The 19,081-nt window shown below is 45.4% G+C and overlaps 1 protein-coding gene across 1 annotated transcript in view; it reads right to left on the bottom strand.

Annotated features, from left to right (window-relative positions):
- DTX4 (deltex E3 ubiquitin ligase 4) overlaps nt 1-19,081 on the bottom strand; it is a 41,867-nt gene that overhangs the window by 12,791 nt on the left and 9,995 nt on the right. Inside the window, exons 2-3 of the mRNA XM_079967512.1 lie at nt 5,977-6,751; nt 694-755 (exon numbers count right to left, since the gene is read on the bottom strand). Of these exons, the coding sequence (XP_079823638.1) occupies nt 694-755; nt 5,977-6,751 (837 nt within the window). The remainder of the gene's footprint in view (nt 1-693; nt 756-5,976; nt 6,752-19,081) is intronic.

Consider the following 19,081-nt stretch of genomic DNA (forward strand, 5'->3'; position numbering starts at 1 on the left):
TGAGAAGGTGAAAAACGGCTTTGTCATGTATAATGAGATAAGAATCCAATGTCTTTGTTCAGACCAGGTCTCTCCATGGTTTTAAGTTTGGTAATAAGTTGCAATTCAGCAGCTTCTCTTTCCAGTCTATTTCTGAAATTCCTTTGTAATAGAACAGCTACTTTGAGATCTTGTATAGAATGTCCTGGGAGACTGAAGTGTTCTCCTACTGGTTTCTCTGTCTTGTGGTTCCTGATGTCAGATTTATGTCCGTTTATTCTTTGGCGTAAGGTTTGGCCTGTTTGTCCAATATAGAGAGCTGAAGGACACTGTTGGCATTCCTGCCCAGGGCAGTGTTTATTCCATTGTGGACCCCCAATATTGTTTAGACCCCCAACTCAGCTAGCATGGCCAATGGTCAGCGATGATTAAAGTTGCATTTCAAAAACATCTGGAGGGCCACAGGTTTTCTACCTCACCAAAGAATGTCACCATTACCTCCCTTTTAATATTTCTTTGGGCGTGACTCCAGTCTTTAACCCATATGTCAACGCTGCATATCCTCTGCATTCACTGAATAAACATACTGCACAGACTAACGCCAAACCCTGATCAAACTTATTACAGCTCCTCAGATATCCCTTATTTAGGCCAAGCAATAGCCATGAGTCACTGATGACTGCTCTGTTCCTACAGTGACCCTAACCCTCTTACCTGCCAGTGCTGGATTGACTGGGCTTGAGCCATTGAGGTTTTTCACAGGAACTGTAGGGACCCTGCAAAGAAAGGAGGCACAGCTTACAAGTGGCTGTGGACACATTCGGCATCATTGCGAAAAGCAGAATACTCAAGAACCAATTCTCAGAGAGGCAGATGCACTAGTCTCTTGAGGAAAAACAACAACAGAATCTTGTGCCACCTTAAAAGACTAACAAGTTTATCATGGCATAAACTTTCACAGACTACAGAAATTCATGCATCTGATGAAGCGGACTGTAGTCCATGAAAGCTTAAGCTATAACAAGTTTATTAGTCTTTAAAGTGCCACGAGATGTTTTACTTTTCTTAAGAACCAAGCAAACATGGAAGGAGATGAGGCACAGAATTCAAAGGACGCTTTAGAATCCCTTTGAGGAACGAAACTGGAGACTCTGCGAGGCCGGGGGGGGGTGTGTGTGTGTGGAAATGGCGCTCTACGCTACACTGGGTGGCAGGTTCCCTGCCGTTTCTCTGATCCCCAGACTGGTTTCTGTTAAGACCCTGAAAGTGACGAAAAGCAGCGTGTTCCCACTAAACTAGCCTGGCAGGTTGCATCCCTGCCTTTGGCTGCTAGTAGCCTGAGGCACAAACACAATCCCTGGCTGAGTAAAGCAAGGCGGCCTGGGAGAGGCAAGCGCACCCATAGGTATCTGAAATAAGGGTGTGTGCCAGAGACAGGAGGACTGGTTTGACGGAAGGGCAGGTCTGTGGTTGTGACAGCCTTTGTATCAGCATGACTCCTGAAAGGCGTGTGTATGCAGGGGGTTGGGGAAAAGGGTCAGGTGTGCACTAGCCGTGGTCTTCTAACTATGATGATCTTCTGCCTTCCTGCATAGCAGAGAGGGTCAACTGCAGTGGTACCTCAGGTTACATATGCTTCAGGTTACATACGCTTCAGGTTACATACGCTTCAGGTTCCAGACTCCGCTAACCCTGAAATATTACCTCGGGTTAAGAACTTTGCTTCAGGATGAGAACAGAAATCAAGCAGCAGCAGCAGCAGGAGGCCCCATTAGCTAAAGTGCTGCTTCAGGTTAAGAACAGTTTCAGGTTAAGAACATACCTCCAGAACGAATTAAGTTCTTAACCTGAGGTACCACTATATAAGACTGGGCAGTGAGTGATCATAGTAACAGTGGGGATGGATTCCCCAGAGAGAAAACGTTATTGCTTTTTCCAGGAACACTTCCTGGAAATACTTGTACCCTGAAATAGGCTGTTATTCATGGGGTGGGGAACCGGTGGCCCTCCAGAAGTTGTAGCTTCCATTATCCTTAACCACTGGCCATGCTGGCTGGAGGCTGATGGGAGTCAAGATTCCAGCAGCCACTGCAGAGCCATGGGTTTGCCCACCCTGATCTAAAGCACTGAAATAACCTGTATGTGCCTGATTCCCACCCTACAAATAGTGACGGTCTGAAAATGCAAAGTGATATTGAGGGAAGTTTGAAAGCTTGAAGTTTTAAAAAATAACATGCTTTTTTCTTCTTCTTCATGAAGAGAAGGGTAAAGTTCTTCATTGTGCTGTGTCTGAATAGAAGAAAAACCACCGAGGACATAGTGTTAAGTGAAAGAGTTGTGGTGTAAAAAACAAGTGCAGTCCCACAACTTTTTTAGAACAAGTCCACATGACTGCTTCATGCATTCCTGGTTAGCCACTGTGGGGCAGGTTGTGTCCTACAAAAGCAGCAGCAACCCCCCCCCCCCATGTTCCAAATATTTGGGTACCCTTCGACCTAAGTCATGAAGCCAGCAGGTGGACAGTACAGTAGAACCTCGGTTTTCGAATGTCTTGGCTGCCAAACATTTCGGAAGCCGAATGCCGAAAACCTGGAAGTGAATGCTTCCATTTTTTAAATGCGCCTTGGAAGTTGAATGGCTTCCGAGACGCGTTTCTCTATTTTTTCAATTGAATTCTCTGACCACCCATTGAGCCTCGGTTGTCGAACGTTTCGGAAGTCAAACAGTCTTCTGGAATGGATTATATTCGACAACCGAGGTTCCATTGTACAATCTATACTTGTATAGAGCCAGTGTGGTGTAGTGGTTAAGAGCGGTAGTCTCGTAATCTGGGGAACCGGGTTCGTGTCTCCGCTCCTCCACATGCAGCTGCTGGGTGACCTTGGGCCAGTCACACTTCTTTGAAGTCTCTCAGCCCCACTCACCTCACAGAGTGTTTGTTGTGGGGGAGGAAGGGAAAGGAGAATGTTAGCCGCTTTGAGACTCCTGAAGGGGAGTGAAAGGCGGGGTATCAAATCCAAACTCTTCTTCTTCTTATACTGGGTCCTGTCAGCCATGCAAGGCCAAGAGAAGCCTGCCTCGCCTGATGAATCCTGCCTATGTCTGTACGACGCAGAGAGCTGTCTGGCCAAATTCTAAGAGTGGCTTCACATATCAGAAATAACCATTTGATGGCTGTTCTAAACTGTATGCCCTTTAAAAATGAACAATCCTCAAATTGGTCCACACACACACACACACACACACACACACACACGGGAAGTTGAGGCATCTGGGACAGGGACGGATGAAGTATGCATGAGAAGGCAACAAGGCCTGAATGACAAACAGAGCGAAGGACCTTTCTAGCTGGACAATAGTTGCCGTAGAGACAGACCAAGACCTAACTGAAGACAGAGAATCCTCTAATCTAAAGACAGAGGCATTTGCCCACCCCTCTCCCATTCCCTAGCACTCCTCTCACTGCGCCTTTCTCCAGCTCTTTAGAAACCTTGGTCGTGTCTCCAAGTTATTCACAGGGCCTTTTGTTCCAGCAAACATTGCCTTGGCCCCTTCCTCCCTTGCTCTCTTGCTTGGGAAAGTCTTTTGGAAGGGTCACGGGCGATGGGGGGGGGGCACCGGGCGACAGAAGGCCAATGGCAGTCAGACAAAAGGGGAGAAACACGCTAATTAGATGACCAAGAAAGAGTGTTTTGGTCAGGGGAGGGTGGGGTGTCTTCCAGATCAGGCAGTGGCGTGAAAAGCTTTCAATAGGGCTTTTGAGAGGAAGGGTCCCTAGATGTGGAGGGGAGACAAAAAGAATGTTTCACTTCCTCATTAGTATTCAAAAGGGGTTTGCAGGGCCCCCCCATTTTCATGGTTAAAGAGGTCTGTGGTATTTGCTATAATAAGTTGGGGAACGCGGGAGCTGAGAGAGGCCGAGGTGGGGAGTGCCAGCTGTAGGCAGTCTTAGATCTTCATTAGGGATTTTTCTATCATGCTGGCATGTCAGGCTGCATATATTAAGCAACACCACAGCTCGGCCCCATCATGTTCTTTTAGATTCTCAAGTCAGGCCCTCTGACTTGCAACTGGCTCATGCTGCTGGAATCTCTAGAGATGCCTCAACTGCAACATTTTTGTTGTGTTTATTTAACATATTGTTCCGTTTCCCATGTTTTGTAACTTACTCTAGCACTGCCCATGACAATGAAGAGTAACAAATATATGAAATTAACGAACAAGTCAACACTTAAGAAGTCAGATTCTTTTCAACTGAAAAAACCCCCAAAATGTTTGTAACCTCCGAGCTTAGACTTCATGTCAACCTTTTCTCTCCTGTCCAGGTCCATATTCCCTTGGGGATAATTTGTTTAGGGCCACATGCAGACTGTGGGCAGGGCCAAAGTCAGCACTGGGATGGGAGGCACAGATCCAAAAATGGGGCGGGGCTGCCCCTTCTCTCTCTCTCTCTCTCTCTCTCTCTCTCTCTCTCTCTCTCTCTCTCTCTCTCCCTTCCTTCCCAGATTACTCTTCCCAAAGGCCACACCTGATTGTTTGCAAGGGACTTGCAGGAACATAGGAAGCTGCCTTATGCGGAGCCAGACCATTGGCCCATCTAGCTCAGAACTGTCTCCACTGACTGGCTCTCTCGGATTTCAGGCAGAGCTCTCTCTTAGCCTCTCCCTGGAGATGCTGGGGATTGAACCGAAGACCTTCTACATTAGCAAAGCCACTAAGCTACAGAAGAGAGCTGAGGGCTACATATGGGCTGGAGCTTCAGATGGCCCAGCCTTGCTTTAGGAAGCCTTTTTTGCTTACTGAAAAATCCTTTCACAACACTGAAACTTGGCTTGCTATGAAAAACAGTAATCATTTTCAATGTGAGGCAAGATCTGGTTTGACTCATCATTTGTCTCGACTAAGAAGGGTGTTGGGTGTCTGTCTCTGCAGACCACGTCAAGCAGAGACAACAGATTTAGAGGGAGGGGGCACAAAAGAGCTTCTCCCACGTAATGACCCAAGGGTGCACCATGGTAAAACAGCAGTGACCCTCTAAGAAGAGCCCTGCTGGATCAGGCCAAAGGTTCATCCAACTGAGCATCATGTTCTCAGTGGCCAACCACAGGATATCAACAAGCAGGCCCTGAGTGTAATAGATGTCTCCTCATTTCTGAATCCTAGCAGCAGAGGTATAGTTCCTTCATCAGCAAGACAGAATTATTGTTATTATTATTCAATTTCTATACCATCCTTCATCTGAAGATCACAGGGGAGTTTGCAATATAGCCTTATCTACTTGCAGAGTGTGGACTCCATATGCAAAAAAGGGGAGGAGGCACTAATCTGTACAGCCTATAGGTGCTTGATTCACTCACAACTCAGGTTTCCTACCCCAGTGGTTCCCAAACTGTTCTCCTCATGGACCACTTGACAACAGCTGAGGCTCTTGGCAAAACACATAATGATTTTTCAATTGTAATATGCTGCACTAGATACTGTATGATTTTTAACTGTATTCCCATCGCTTCTTTTGGTTCTTTTCTATTGCACTTTGTTGTATTCCATTGAATTCAAATTGTAGGACAATAAAATAATGTAAAATTTAAAATTATGCTCTGTCAGTGCAAACATTTCAGCTTGCTGGATGGAATGTTCCCCCCCACCCCCCGGTGAACTGCTCTGAGGGTTCTCCCAACAGTCCCCTGCCCTGCCAATCTAGGGTGGGAAAAGAGAGGAAGGGAAATCCCTGTTGCACCAGTAAAAGTCCTTGCACAGTGAGTTGAATCTGGTCCGATGCAAGAAATAAAAGAAGCAAATAACAACACCATTAAAAATCAACAGGACTCAAATAAATAAAAATCAGTATGACCATTCTATGTGATTGATGTGCCATCTGCTATCCTCAACCACAAATCCACAGACACCTGAACGAGGCTCGTGGACCACTGGTGCTCCGTGGACCACCATTTGGGAACGCACACAGCCCACTGTCCGAAACAACTGCAATGAACTTACCCCGAGGCAATCAGCACACGGGACTGCGCAATGGCTAGGCGCTGCAGGTTGGTACGGTTCAGTGTATTAAGGCTGGCGCGGGTCACCTTGCCGTTGGCGCTGGTAGGGCTGGCGGGGGAGCTGGCTGTGGTGAGGGCCGGAGTGCTGGCTGCCTGCCTCCGGCTCACCTGAGAGGCCAGGGTCTTCAAGGAACTGCGCATGGTAGCTGCTCCATCTTGGGGCTTGTGGATAGATGCCGGCATGGGGAGCTTGGCGCTGCCAGAAAGGGAGACGGCTTTACGGGGAGGCGGTGGTGGTTGCGCGGGCGGCTGCTGCTGCTGCAAGAGCTGCTGCTGGCTGACCGAAACACCAGTCCCTCCATTGCTCCCGGCTGCCACCGCCGCCTTGATGCTCATGACGAGGAGGCACTGGGGGCAAGTGCAGGCAGGCGCAGGAGGCGTGCTGGCCACCCCAGGGCTCGCCGGCCACGACTGGGATTTGGGCAAGGTGCCGGTGACCAACGGGTAGACCATGTCGAGGCGGCGGCGGACGCGGCGCTTGCGCTGCGTCTGGCGGTTGATCTGCCCCATTGTGCTGAAGTCAATGATGTAGCAGAAGCCGATGGCAGTGAGGTCAATCCAGGGGTGCTGCTTCTCGTAGGCATGCTGGATGGTGATGCCCACCTCCATGTCGTAGGGAGTCCAGGTGCCATTGTCATTCTCCCACTCCCACACCACGCCCTTTCCTGGGGCTGAGGAGGGGTCGTAATAGCTGCGCCGCACGGGGCGAATGGTGCCTGTGGGAAAGAGCAACGGGAAGAGGGTAAACAGAAAGGCCTCAAGAGTTTATTATAGCTCAAGGTCACACAAGCCTACTTGAGAATGATGCTCAGAAAATGTTTTTTTTTGAGAAGCACTAGTAGACAAGAGAGCTGGTGTAGCACAGTGGCGAACCTGTAAGTCTCTGGCTGAAATTTGGCAACCATCACCAACTCACTGAGTCATGTGGGTCACGTGGATATTATTGGCCTACCTCACAGTGTTGTTGCAAGGACTGCTAAGCTGCTGTACATTAAGTACTTTGGACACCTATATATATTAAACAGAAACCCAATGGACAATGGAGCATCTTCGCATGTGGCAGTCTGTGAAAGCCATGTCTGATGCATTCCAAATTTCTCCCCATTATGGAAGCAGGGGATGGATCTATACAGTTCCATGCCATAATAGGAGGGTAGTAATTGGATGTTGATTGGCAGTCAGTTATTTGTGAGGGAAGCTGGGTGAGTTTGGGAGCAAGTATCAGCAAAATGGATTTCTCTGGAAATTATGCACAGCTTGCTCACTGACTCAATTTCCTTTCAGCAAACTCGGTCTGAATAGGCAAAGTCGAAGTGGATTATAGGGCACCTCTCATCTTCTGTGCTTGGCTTTTGCCACAGAACTGCAGTTGAATCTCAGAGACTATGAGGCCACTATTGAAAGTCTGACATTCTCTCAGACATATTCTAAGGATATGCCCTGAATTGTATTGTACAGTCTATCCACTGGGTCACTGCTACTTTGCCGAAATCCCAGTCATGCCAAGCAATCCCTGGGTTGGTCCTCACGCTGACAGAAGGTGCTTTGATCTAGCAGAGGGAGGGAGACCATTTTCACCAATTGCCCTCCCCTTCGCGCGCGCGCACACACACACCCCACCCAGATCCCTCACATTGTCCCAAAGGTTCCTCCATTACCTCCTGGAGGAGATTTGGGAGTGGGGATGCATGGAGGGACGCAGGACAAAAATCACTTCTCACTCATTCTTCTGATGGAAGCCCATGCTGGAAGAGTGAGCTACCATCTGCATGAGGACCATAACTGAATACAACCCAACAGACTGGCACAGATCAGTCATAGTATTCATTATTAATACATTGTCAATTACTGTGCATTATGAACTTGAAGGCACTGCTTTCCATACAGTTCCACAACACAGTGATTACTCCTGATTTAAGTACTAGTGGTTTTGCAAAAATAATGTGACCCCTTTTTAATGTCCTCCCCCACTCTTTGTTTTGATTCATATTCATATTTGATCCACATTCATATTCTTACAGTGAAAATGGTGAAAGACGTGAGTGGTGCTTGGAGCAGTTTCAAAAGGAAAGGGGGGCCACACAGGATTCCCACTGATATGTGGGCTGCTTCACATGTTACTAATTAATAAAAAGGACATGTATTTGTGTGTGTTTTTATGGGATCCTGTTGATATATGTGCCGGCTAGATGTGTTTACTTAACCATGTGTACACTGCAAAAGAAGCCACTCAGAACTGCAACTGCCTCCCTTCTTCTCCCTGTATCATGTTTTCATAGTGATATAAATGCTGGGATATACATAGCAGCTAGTAACTTCTGAAGTGGCCTTGAAGACGAGAGTCTTTAGCTCCTTGTCCCCACACTTACTCCACCAATATAATTCACTGTATTTATTATGTCCAGGCTCTGGGTGTCATTGTTTGTGCAGCCAAAATACTGCCACCCATACAGAAGAGGTTTGTAGGCGAGCAACATTTTTGAAGAAAAAACTTGAGCTCTGCTGCCACAAAAAAGCAGATTACAAAAAAGCATGCTCACTGGCCATCAAATGTTGCTTGACTGGGCATGGCAGGGGGAGAGATGGGAAGAGGTGGGAGGGGGAATGCCTTGAATTCTGAACGGCAGCACTCCACGCTGCAACATTTTGTTGCAGATTCCACTTGTTATTTATTAGTTCCTTGTCCCTTGCACACATGTGACCTACCAATCCTTAATCTTCCATGCTCTTTCCACTTCTCCTCTTAATCACCACATTCTTTTTTTAAAAAACCCAAACCCTCCAACTTCTTTGACTCCTTTGGAAGCAGAATAAATTATGCAAAAGCCAAGAAATATATACTTATTCCCAAGAGTATTTCGAGTACACAATCTGCATTACAGCCCTGCTTTTGTGCTCCCGTCTCTTCACATGTGTAAGCTACCACAGCTCAGAATTTTAGGTGCTGCTGAAATAACAATCCAACACTGCTGGAAAAAATAAGACATAATAAACATTGGTGGGGGAAGGAAATTGATCTCTGCAGTTTCACTGCTGACCCAGTTTATAAATACATCTTTCTCCTCCTGGGTAAAATCACCTGAGGCCTCAAGTACACAACCATTATTTTACAATAATTGTAATGCCATTAAAAGGTAAAGGTAAAGGTACCCCTGCCCGTACGGGCCAGTCTTGACAGACTCTGGGGTTGTGCACCCATCTCACTTAAGAGGCCAGGGGCCAGCGCTGTCCGGAGACACTTCCGGGTCACGTGGCCAGCGTGACATCGCTGCTCTGGCGAGCCAGAGCCGCACACGGAAACACCGTTTACCTTCCCGCTGGTAAGCAGTCCCTATTTATCTACTTGCACCCAAACTGCTAGGTTGGCAGGCGCTGGGACTGAGCAGCGGGAGCGCACCCCGCCGCAGGGATTCGAACCGCCAACCTTTCGATCGGCAAGTCCTAGGCGCTGAGGCTTTAACCCACAGCGCCACCTGCGTCCCTTGTAATGCCATTAGTGTTAACTAATTATAACACCATCATTAACTCCTGCCCATTGATGTAACCAAGAATCCCATCAGTTTTCATCTATAAAAGACACACAAGCTTATAGGACTGGTGATAAGGGATTCATACCCAGTGACAGAATATTTATCCAACCACCAGAGGGTGATAACCACCACACCCTTATTCCACAGCTGGCATTAACCAGCAGACCTCCAACGCTGTATCACAATACAGTGGAACTTCGGGTTGCGGACGTAATCCGTGACAGAGGCATGTCCGCAACTCACAGCATTCGTAACCTGCAGCACCGCGTGACACAATTAGGCACTTCTGTGCATGCGCGAGCAGTGAAACCCGGAAGTAACCCTTTCCAGTACTTCCGGGTTTCCCATGGTACGCAACCGTAACCCAAAGCATTTGTAACCCGAGGTACCACTGCATGTGGAAGCAGAAAACAATTCAGCACTTAAACAGGCAGCTACAAATGTGCATCACTGTTGCCTTTGCTTTTTTTCTGGGGTGACGCAGGGGTACGGATACCCCTAAACATTTTGTGAATCTAAGTTTGGCCGCATTGAGAGGCAGTATTTCAATCTGAGTAGGAAAATGAGAGTACCCCTAAATATAAATAAATATATATATATATATATATGAGAAAAAAGGCATTGGCTGTTGCTATTCCTTGTGGTATTTTCCTAAATATATGGGTTTAGCTCCATACTATTTCAGTTTCCTTTATATAAAAATATCTAGCTTGCCATTTCTTTCTGTTCTGAACTATGCTGAAGGAGAGAGCTGCAATAATGGCTGGAACTGCTAGCAATGAAAGTGCAGGTTATCGTTGCAGATAATGTATGAATCCCAACAGGAAGGTTACAATTTGATGGCATGCTCCAACAAACACACACCCTATTTCAGGCCAAAGAGGTAGCTGGAGATTTCTGACATACTGCCCTATTTCACCCACAGAACTTGCTAACAAGATTTCAGAACTATTTCATCTTTGGCAGCAACGTTAATGGGCTTAAAGATAATCTGATTAGCTACATTCTGAAGCATTAAATCCATGGTTCTCATGTGTGAGGGGTGGGCCTCCCCCTAAGGAGCAGAAGGCAGTTTTGAGGGGAAATATAAGCCCCCGTCTTTCCTGATATCACCAACAGACCAGTTTTTCCTGCGCAACTCTAAACAAAGTACATGAGGAAAACGCGGGGTCACCAACCCCCATCTTTACCTCATAGTTCTAATACAAGTGTTGGGGGCATTTGCAGGGGAGAACAGGAAGGAAGAGGGGGGTATTGTTCAATCCGTCTCCTGCTTGTGAATTCTCTGCTGCATAACTAGGTTTCGGCAGCCCTACTGTCCTCCTGGTGTTTTGGACTACAACTCCTATCAGCGCCAACCAGTATGGCCACACTGGCTGGGGATCGTGGGGGTATTAGGCCAAGATATGGAGGGAATGGCAGTGGGGCAGGGGTGGAACAAAAGGCTGGAAGGCACATGATTCAACTGAAATTAAGCAAGTCTGAGTCTGGTCAGTGCCTGGGTGGGAGACCACCAATGGTTGTGTACACACCATACATTTAAAGCATATGTGCCCCTCACAAATGTATGGTGTGATGTGCTTATGTATGCTGCCCTCAATTTCCTTGCAGATGAAACACGAGTTATATAGATCAATCAATCCCACCCATCCCAGGCTGGCCTCCAAGCCCATGTGTAGTCTTCCAAAGCAAGCAGTTGTGTGGTCAAAAGCTGCTATGTCATCAAATGCTGTAACAGAATGGCAATCATCAGGGGTGACTCTGGCGAGCGGACTCATTTGCAAGGTAAGGGACATTATCATGAGAGGGTCTTGTGCAGCTGATTGTCAAACATAAGAGCACAGAGAAGGTATCACAATTCCTTCAGAGGCTGTTTTCACTACTCCTTTAAAAAGGCACTGGGAAAGGCATGCATTGCTAAACTATTTGACAGAACAGGTGAAAGATCATTGCAAGCCACCCATCAACCACAATTACTGTGACTGTTCCAACTGTTACCACAAATCTTCTTTCACTCAGTTTACCAGGTTAAAAAATGATGAGCCCTGTTGAATTAAGACAGGGCAAGCAAGTAGAACAACAGGAGAGAATGCCTATGGCTCCACATTCACTGACAACTGTAATGGAGGTAGTGACGTGGGGCTACCACTCCTTTATTTTTCTGAGGGAAACTTTTCTGTTCTTATTAGTAACAGTGAATGGATGCCAAATGCAAATTCAGTATTAGGCAAGCATGGCAGTTTCAAAGTGTTTAGTTTTGTTAATTTGAATGTGAGTAAATTAAATATGCTAAATTAGATCACTGTGCAGGCCCTACAGTGTAAACTGAGATTTTTCTTATGCAAATTACTCTATACAAGTTAGCCAGATTTGCATAGGAAAATTTCCTAATTCAAAAGTTTTGGTAAAACTTACTAGCACAGAAATGAGGACTTTCCACTTATAATCAACACCATTGATAGAAATGAGAGAACAAAGGGTGTAAGAACAGAATCAGTTGATTATTCTATGAAGGAAATGTTAGAGGTGTTAAGGGATTCTCACATATTAATGCTTTTATTATATGTTGCAGAACTTTGGTGAGGCAGCAGTTACGAGTCTTAACCTCAACCTCACTGGCTTAAGGTATGATCGCTCTGCGTTGTCTTCGAATTGTATCTCACTGGTCAGCTACTGCCCACCTTAAACCAGGACTGCAGGTGGCTGAGAGGCAGAGAGAGCAAGTGTTTTGAGCCCTCTGTAGCAGACAAAAGAGAGTTCCTCACTGCAAAGTCTAAGCTGTCAATACATGGTTCTTCTGGATGCCCTCCATGCCAGAAAAAGGTGCAGTTATTATCTCGGAGGCTGCTATTTGAAGCAACTCTGGTTTTTTTGTAGAGAGGCAATGTCAGTATTGAGCATTTTCAGCTCACGGTCAATGAAGGCCATCTTCTGTGAGTCGTTGACCTGCAACAGGTCGGTGGATAAGCCAGGACACATGGTCCTGACATTCCACCTTGCTAGGCAGAAGAGGGTTTGTTTCTTTTCTTTTTCTTTTTGCCTGGTGAAGAAGTTCAATCTGCTTATTGAGTGATACTCTGAGATCCAAGCACCCACTGAAGCAGGCAGATATTGGCAGTTTGTCTTCAAAGACTCCCTGGAAAAGACCCTGGTGTTGGGAAAGATGGAGGGCACAAGGAGAAGGGGACGACAGAGGACGAGATGGTTAGACAGTGTTCTCAAAGCTACCAACATGAGTTTGACCAAACTGCGGGAGGCAGTGGAAGACAGGAGTGCCTGGTGTGCTCTGGTCCATGGGGTCACGAAGAGTCGGACACGACTGAACGACTAAACAACAACAGGTGAGAAGAACTTCCCACTCCTCCCCTTTAATTTCTCACAGTCCACCACCCCAGGAAATTTTTTCTCCCAACCAGATCATTACTGGAAGTGGACTGGGCCAGGAGAAAAATGCCCTTAAGGATGGAGTGTGGAGAGTTAAAGTGGAGGAGGGAATAGGTTCAGCTCTCAGCACACACCTTCTGGTGTAAAAATCAGACCCTCCTGCCATTTAAATGTGAACAGGGCAGAATAAACCAGTATGGCTGCGCTTGGGGCTGCATCTCTCTCATCACTTACCCTAAATGCATAAGCCTCACCCTAAATGCTTCACCCTCCCATTTAAACAAATGGGGTTTAAACACACATAATTCTGGCTGACTCATGCCCTTTATCAGCTGGTGTCTTTTAGCAGAAGTATAATCTGACTACTTTGACATAATTTGGGTAAAACTAATTGTTGGCAGGTACACCTGTACTAATCCAGCACATGCTAAAAGGAGGGGTATAAAAGCTAAGCCTACAATTGCAGAGAAGCAAGTGTGTTTTCCTAAAAAACACACACACTAAACTCAACAATTTTTTAAAACTCAACAACTTTAGGGGTGTCCAGATTTTTACTTCTTGAAATATGGCAACCCTATTGTATGGGGAAGGGGAGAACAGAAAGATTTATTATGGGACAGTGAATGACAAAACTGAAACATAAATTGACAATAGTGCTGATCTGGTCTGGATCGCTTGCTAATTGGTCACTAAAACTGCTGTACACACTGAGGATACAGATGACTGGAAAACAGGATAATTAGCTAAAATACATGTAATTTGCAGGCAAGGATATAAAGCCACTATAGAGATTATGTGAAGAATGCAAACTATTCATTTTTAGGGATTATGTTTAACTCACTTATCTCTGTTTATAACAACAGTCTCAGGCAAATAAATATTTCTGACCGGGGATTTCCTTTTAAAAGAAAAAGTATTCAAAACAGAGGGTGACTATTTACTGAAGCAAGTTTCACAACTTGTTTTATACATGGGTGGTACAAAATTGGAAAGTTGGCAATTTCCCCAGAAAAAAAACCTAGTTCAGAAGAGGACACTGAGTAAGATCTAGTTTATACACCACTACAACCTATATTTACCAGGGCTCTGCCCAGAACAAGGAACTGGGAAAAATAAAAGCTATTATTATAACGAAGTAAATGTTGTATACTTAATTTAGCAATTGTGTAGATTTTACTTTAAACTTGAGTAAGTTAATCAAAACAAAAAAGCTCAAGGTGGGCTAGCTAGCACCCCGAAATATTTCTAAATCAGCATGTTTTTCTCCTCCTTCCTTGTTAAACAAGTATTACCTTTGCATTGCAAAGTGAGAAAAGGATGATCAAATATTGAAGAACCCCAGGAGACAAATGCTGTGATAATTCTAGAGACTCAACTGCTTAGTTGAGCTGGTTAGCAAAGAGATCATTTCTTCTTATCTGGTGATTCCTTTCTCATAGAGGACTTTAACATGTAGGTGGTGCCAGTGGCGTAGCGTGGGTTGTCAGCACCCGGGGCAAGGCAAGTAATTTGCGCCCCCTAACCCGTGGATTTGCGCCCCCTAACCTGTGGATTTGCGCCCCTAACCCTAACCCCCAGATGTTGCGCCCGGTGTGGCCGGCCCCCCTGCACCCCCCACGCTACGCCACTGGGTGGTGCTCCCCAATCCTGCTCACATTTTCAGACACACACATACACACACACACACACACACACACAGAGAGAGAGAGAGAGAGAGAGAGAGAGAGAGAGAGAAGCAGATGCAAATTGCCTTTCTCCCAGCGAGAGAGAGAGAGAGAGAGAGAGAGAGAGAGAGAGAGAGAGAGAGAGAGAAGCAGATGCAAATTGCCTTTCTCCCAGCGAATAAGGAAGACTGCAAGGTCTGAATTAGGGCAGTGACAAACTACAGTGACTACTGAATGTGTCTGCCCAAATGTTTTCAAAAGGGCGGCGGGGTGGGGGGTGGAATGCCAGAGCCAAAATGACCTTTGCCCCATGATTCCAAATAAATACCTGCACAAAAACAGGGCTGACTGACTTTTCACTTCTTCTTTTATTCCAGTCCTGCTTCCACACAGAAATAGGAGGCTAGGCCGTCTTGAAAGGTAAGGGTACACTGGTGCAAGAACCTGAGCTGAGTGAGTGCATGAAAGTTCTGGCCCAGTGCCTGGATGCAGTGCTCAGCTCAATGTGGGCCAATAAACTAAATTTAAATCCTGGCAAGATAGAAGCACTACGGATGAGATGTTCCCGTATCAGGGAGATAAGCCAGTTGGGGTGGAACTCGTTTTGAAGGAGCAGGTACACAGTACTCTTGCTCCAGCTCAGTCACTTGAGGTTCAGTGGTGAAGAATGCCTTTTACCAGCTTCAGCCAGTGTCCCCACCACAACCATTCCTGGATTGGGATAGGTTAGCTATGGTGGTTCAAAAGCACAGGTAACCTTGAGGATACCCATCTCTATTTATGTGAGGTAGATTCTGCAGCCTGGATGTTATACATTGTCAGGCGCCCACACCCAATAACACCTGTGATGAGGGAGTTGCACTGGCTGTCAGTAAACGACCAAAGCTATCTTCAAGGACTTACTATTAGTACATAATAAAGCCCTGAACAACCCAAGGTCAGTGCACTTAAAATATCACCGCATCCCCTATACCCTTGTCCTGTCTTTGCGATCAGCCACTGAGGCAAGTCTGACTGCTCCTGGCAGTGTAAGACTGTCCTCAACAAGCAACTGTGCTTGTTTGGTGGCACTAGGATTATCAAACTCTACCAAATGAAATCAAACGCCAGTTGTCTGTAATGAGTTTCAGGTGTCAACTTAAGGCTTTGTTATCTCAGGAAGCCTTCACATGAAAATGAATTATTATTCTTATAACCTTCATATCAGATGATCCATTTTGTTCACTTCCATTCCTTTAATGTATTTTGCTTTGATCTTATTAGTCATATTGTTTTGGTTTTAACTGAAGTATAGATACCACATAGATAAATGTTTATTGATTCTGTGGTATATAAAAGAATACCAAAGAGGAGGAGGAGGAGGAGGAGGAGGAGGAGGAGGAGGAGGAAGAAGAAGAAGAAGAAGAAGAAGAAGAAGAAGAAGAAGAACAACAACAACAACAACAACAACAACAACAACAACAACAACAGCTCAACAAACAAAGCGGATCAAATATAAAAAACAGATTTGCTACCTTTTGTTAATGGTTAAAATGCCAATGGAGAATAACTCATCATCAAATGATGTGCCACATCACTCCCAGAATCTGGATTTGTGGCACCAAGGTGATTTGGGGTTCCAATTTATGGAAAGCAGCCTCCACCACCCTGAGCAGTTCCAGAAATTGCTTCTGAGAGTAACAGCACCATGCAAAGTTGCACAAGGAACAGGTGCCTGGCACAGATGGCTGAACACTCTGGATTAGCAAGTGATCAAACAATGAAAAGGAAAGGATAAACCTGGATCATTTATTCTGTTGATTGTAGTTTAAGCCTGAATTACATGAAATGCTTTATAATTTAGCAGCAAATGCACTGTAGCAAGCACGTCACAAAAGAAACGTGCTGCTGTGATTGGATTTTGTTCCATTAAAATGTCTGAAGAATTTATTGCTGGGGTGAAAGAAGGTGGGCATGAATTAATAAAGGCAACCAGCTTTCTATGGCTAACACCTGGATATTCCCCCCACTCCCTGCTTTGATCTCTTAAGAATTCCTTGCCTCCTTAGGCTTGAGCGAAGTAAATACCATGGAACAGGGAAGACCACACACACCATAACAAGGTATTTCAGGCAGAAAGGGCATTTTCTGAAGAAATTATGTGGGGAGGTGGACTCTTAAGAAATAATCAGGCAATACAATGGAGAAGCCTGTTACAAGCTAAACCGCAGTACCGCTAGTGCAAACCCTATAATTTATTATAATCCATCACAAGAAGGGGAAGGAACCAGCATTGGGGGGGGGGAGGTTGCTGGAATTTCAGCATCTGGCTCCATCCATCAACCTTGTGGGAAAATCCTCCCGCCACTCCCTGGGTCATTCTGAATCAGGCCTTCAGCCTCCCATTCAACAAGGGAAGAAAAGGGACAACAGCTATTCAAGACCTTGCCAGGGTCACAACCCCTCTACCATCAGAACTCCTTAATGACCCCAAACAACAACATTCATAGCAACTGGAGAGGGAGAGGAGGGGAGACAGGCAGAACAATCACTCATTCAGTCTGGGGTGTGAGGGGATTTCTGCCCACCCTCCTCAGAGGCAGCTTCTCAACAGGATATTGACAGCATTCCCCTTTCTCAAGGAGCCAGTAGATCTTTGGCTGCCAAAAACCGGCCTGGTATCCTAACCTTAAAAAAAGATCTGAACAACCCCACTCACATTTAATGGGATCTGGCTTATGTTCACATGCATAATTACTCCAGTTTTAATGGGTTTTTAATGCACTTTTGTGTCTATCTGTTTTCAATCAGAGGAGTTTAAAGAGCACCGGGAACAGAATTACACCTTGTCCTTGAAAGAGTATGTCCTCCCTCCCTCCCCCCACCTGAAGTGTCAGTCCAGGTAAATATTAGTGTGCCTTCCATTAGTCATGGCAAAAAATGATGAAGACTTCACACATTACAGGGGGGTGGCAGGATTGTACCTGAATACTATGTGTACCAACAGTGTTCCTCAAAATATGTGAAAGGCAACCTTATTTCTTCACCCTGTGTCTATGCAGTATGCACACGATGCAGGCAGTGGTAACCAACCCCAGGTCCTGGCAGCATGCACACTTAGTAAAATAGAGAAGAGTAGTCCTAAAGTGTGGAATAGGAATTCTAATTTGTATTAGTGACTGTATTTATTCTGCAGTAATTAATTTAGAACAGACTAAGTCTGGAGTACCGTAATTACATATATTCAATTCATGGAGGATAAAACCATCAATGGCTATGAGTCCTGGTGGCAATTTTGCCTCTAGTAACACACTCAGGTGCTGGGGACCATGAGCAAGACAGTGCTGTTGAGTTCATATCCTCCTTTTTGGGTTTCCCATAAAAGCTGCTTGATACAGAATCCGTTCATTGGTTCATCTAGCCCTGTGCTATCTGGAAATGCCAGGGATCAAACACAAGACCTTCTGCATGCAAAGCAGATGTCCTACCACTCAAGCAGTGGCATCTTGTTGGCAACAGTGAGAACAAAAAGCTGAACTAGAGAGGTCTTTGGCCTGATCCAACTTGGTTCTTCTTAATGTTAGTATTGTCTTGTGAACAGTCCCTGAAAAGAGCAAAAAGCACTGGGGTGGTTGGGATGGGGACCAGACCATGAAGCTGTTACAGCTCCCACCTCACTCCTGAGAAGACTTTAGTTCGAATAAGGTGGACTGCTGGAAATGGCCTCTATATGATTACTTACTACCCATCATGGCTGGATTCTGTACTGCTGCTGCTATAACAGGGACACGCCAGATGAGGAGGAACAGAGAAAGGGAGAGCAGTGCTAACAGAGATATGAAGGCCTGGGAAATTTTCTCCTCCTGTTCACTTCCCCCCAAACTGGGGGGGGCATAGAAAAATAGGTGGAAAATTGGGGTCCCCTCCAATTTTTCTGTACCCCGCCAGAAGCCTTCCCATGTCTAGTGCTGCACCTTACAGCAGCAACTTATTGGGCAAGTATTCACAGTAAGAATTGTGTCAAGCAGTCTTCACATGACGCTCATCAAACCTATGAGCCCACGCTTACTGGAATTTATGGGATTTATATTTCTTTCTTTAAAAATTCAAAATATTTGCTACCCACACATCATCAAAAGATGCCACGATGGAGCACAGGAGTGTGAATAAAAAATAATTCACACAAAACATATACACACAATTTAAATCCAACATGTAAATGTAGCAAAATATTGGAAAACAAAAACAAATTAAACCCAAACAGCTAAAGAGCAAACCAGAAAGAAAGAAAAAAGTATCTGAAATGCTAAAACACTTCTCTTGGTGCTTAAAAGCTTGTAGTCTCTTTCTCATACACATGCAGAGCAAAACCCACCATGCCCTTTAATGGTTTTACCCAAGTCTCTTGCTGCCTCCTTATTCAAATATTTTTTGAATTCAAATATTTTTTGAAGTATAGGATGCAGGGGTTATGTTCTTTATTCAGACC

Source organism: Podarcis cretensis (assembly GCF_951804945.1).
Source record: "Podarcis cretensis genome assembly, chromosome: 1".
NCBI lineage: Eukaryota > Metazoa > Chordata > Lepidosauria > Squamata > Lacertidae > Podarcis > Podarcis cretensis.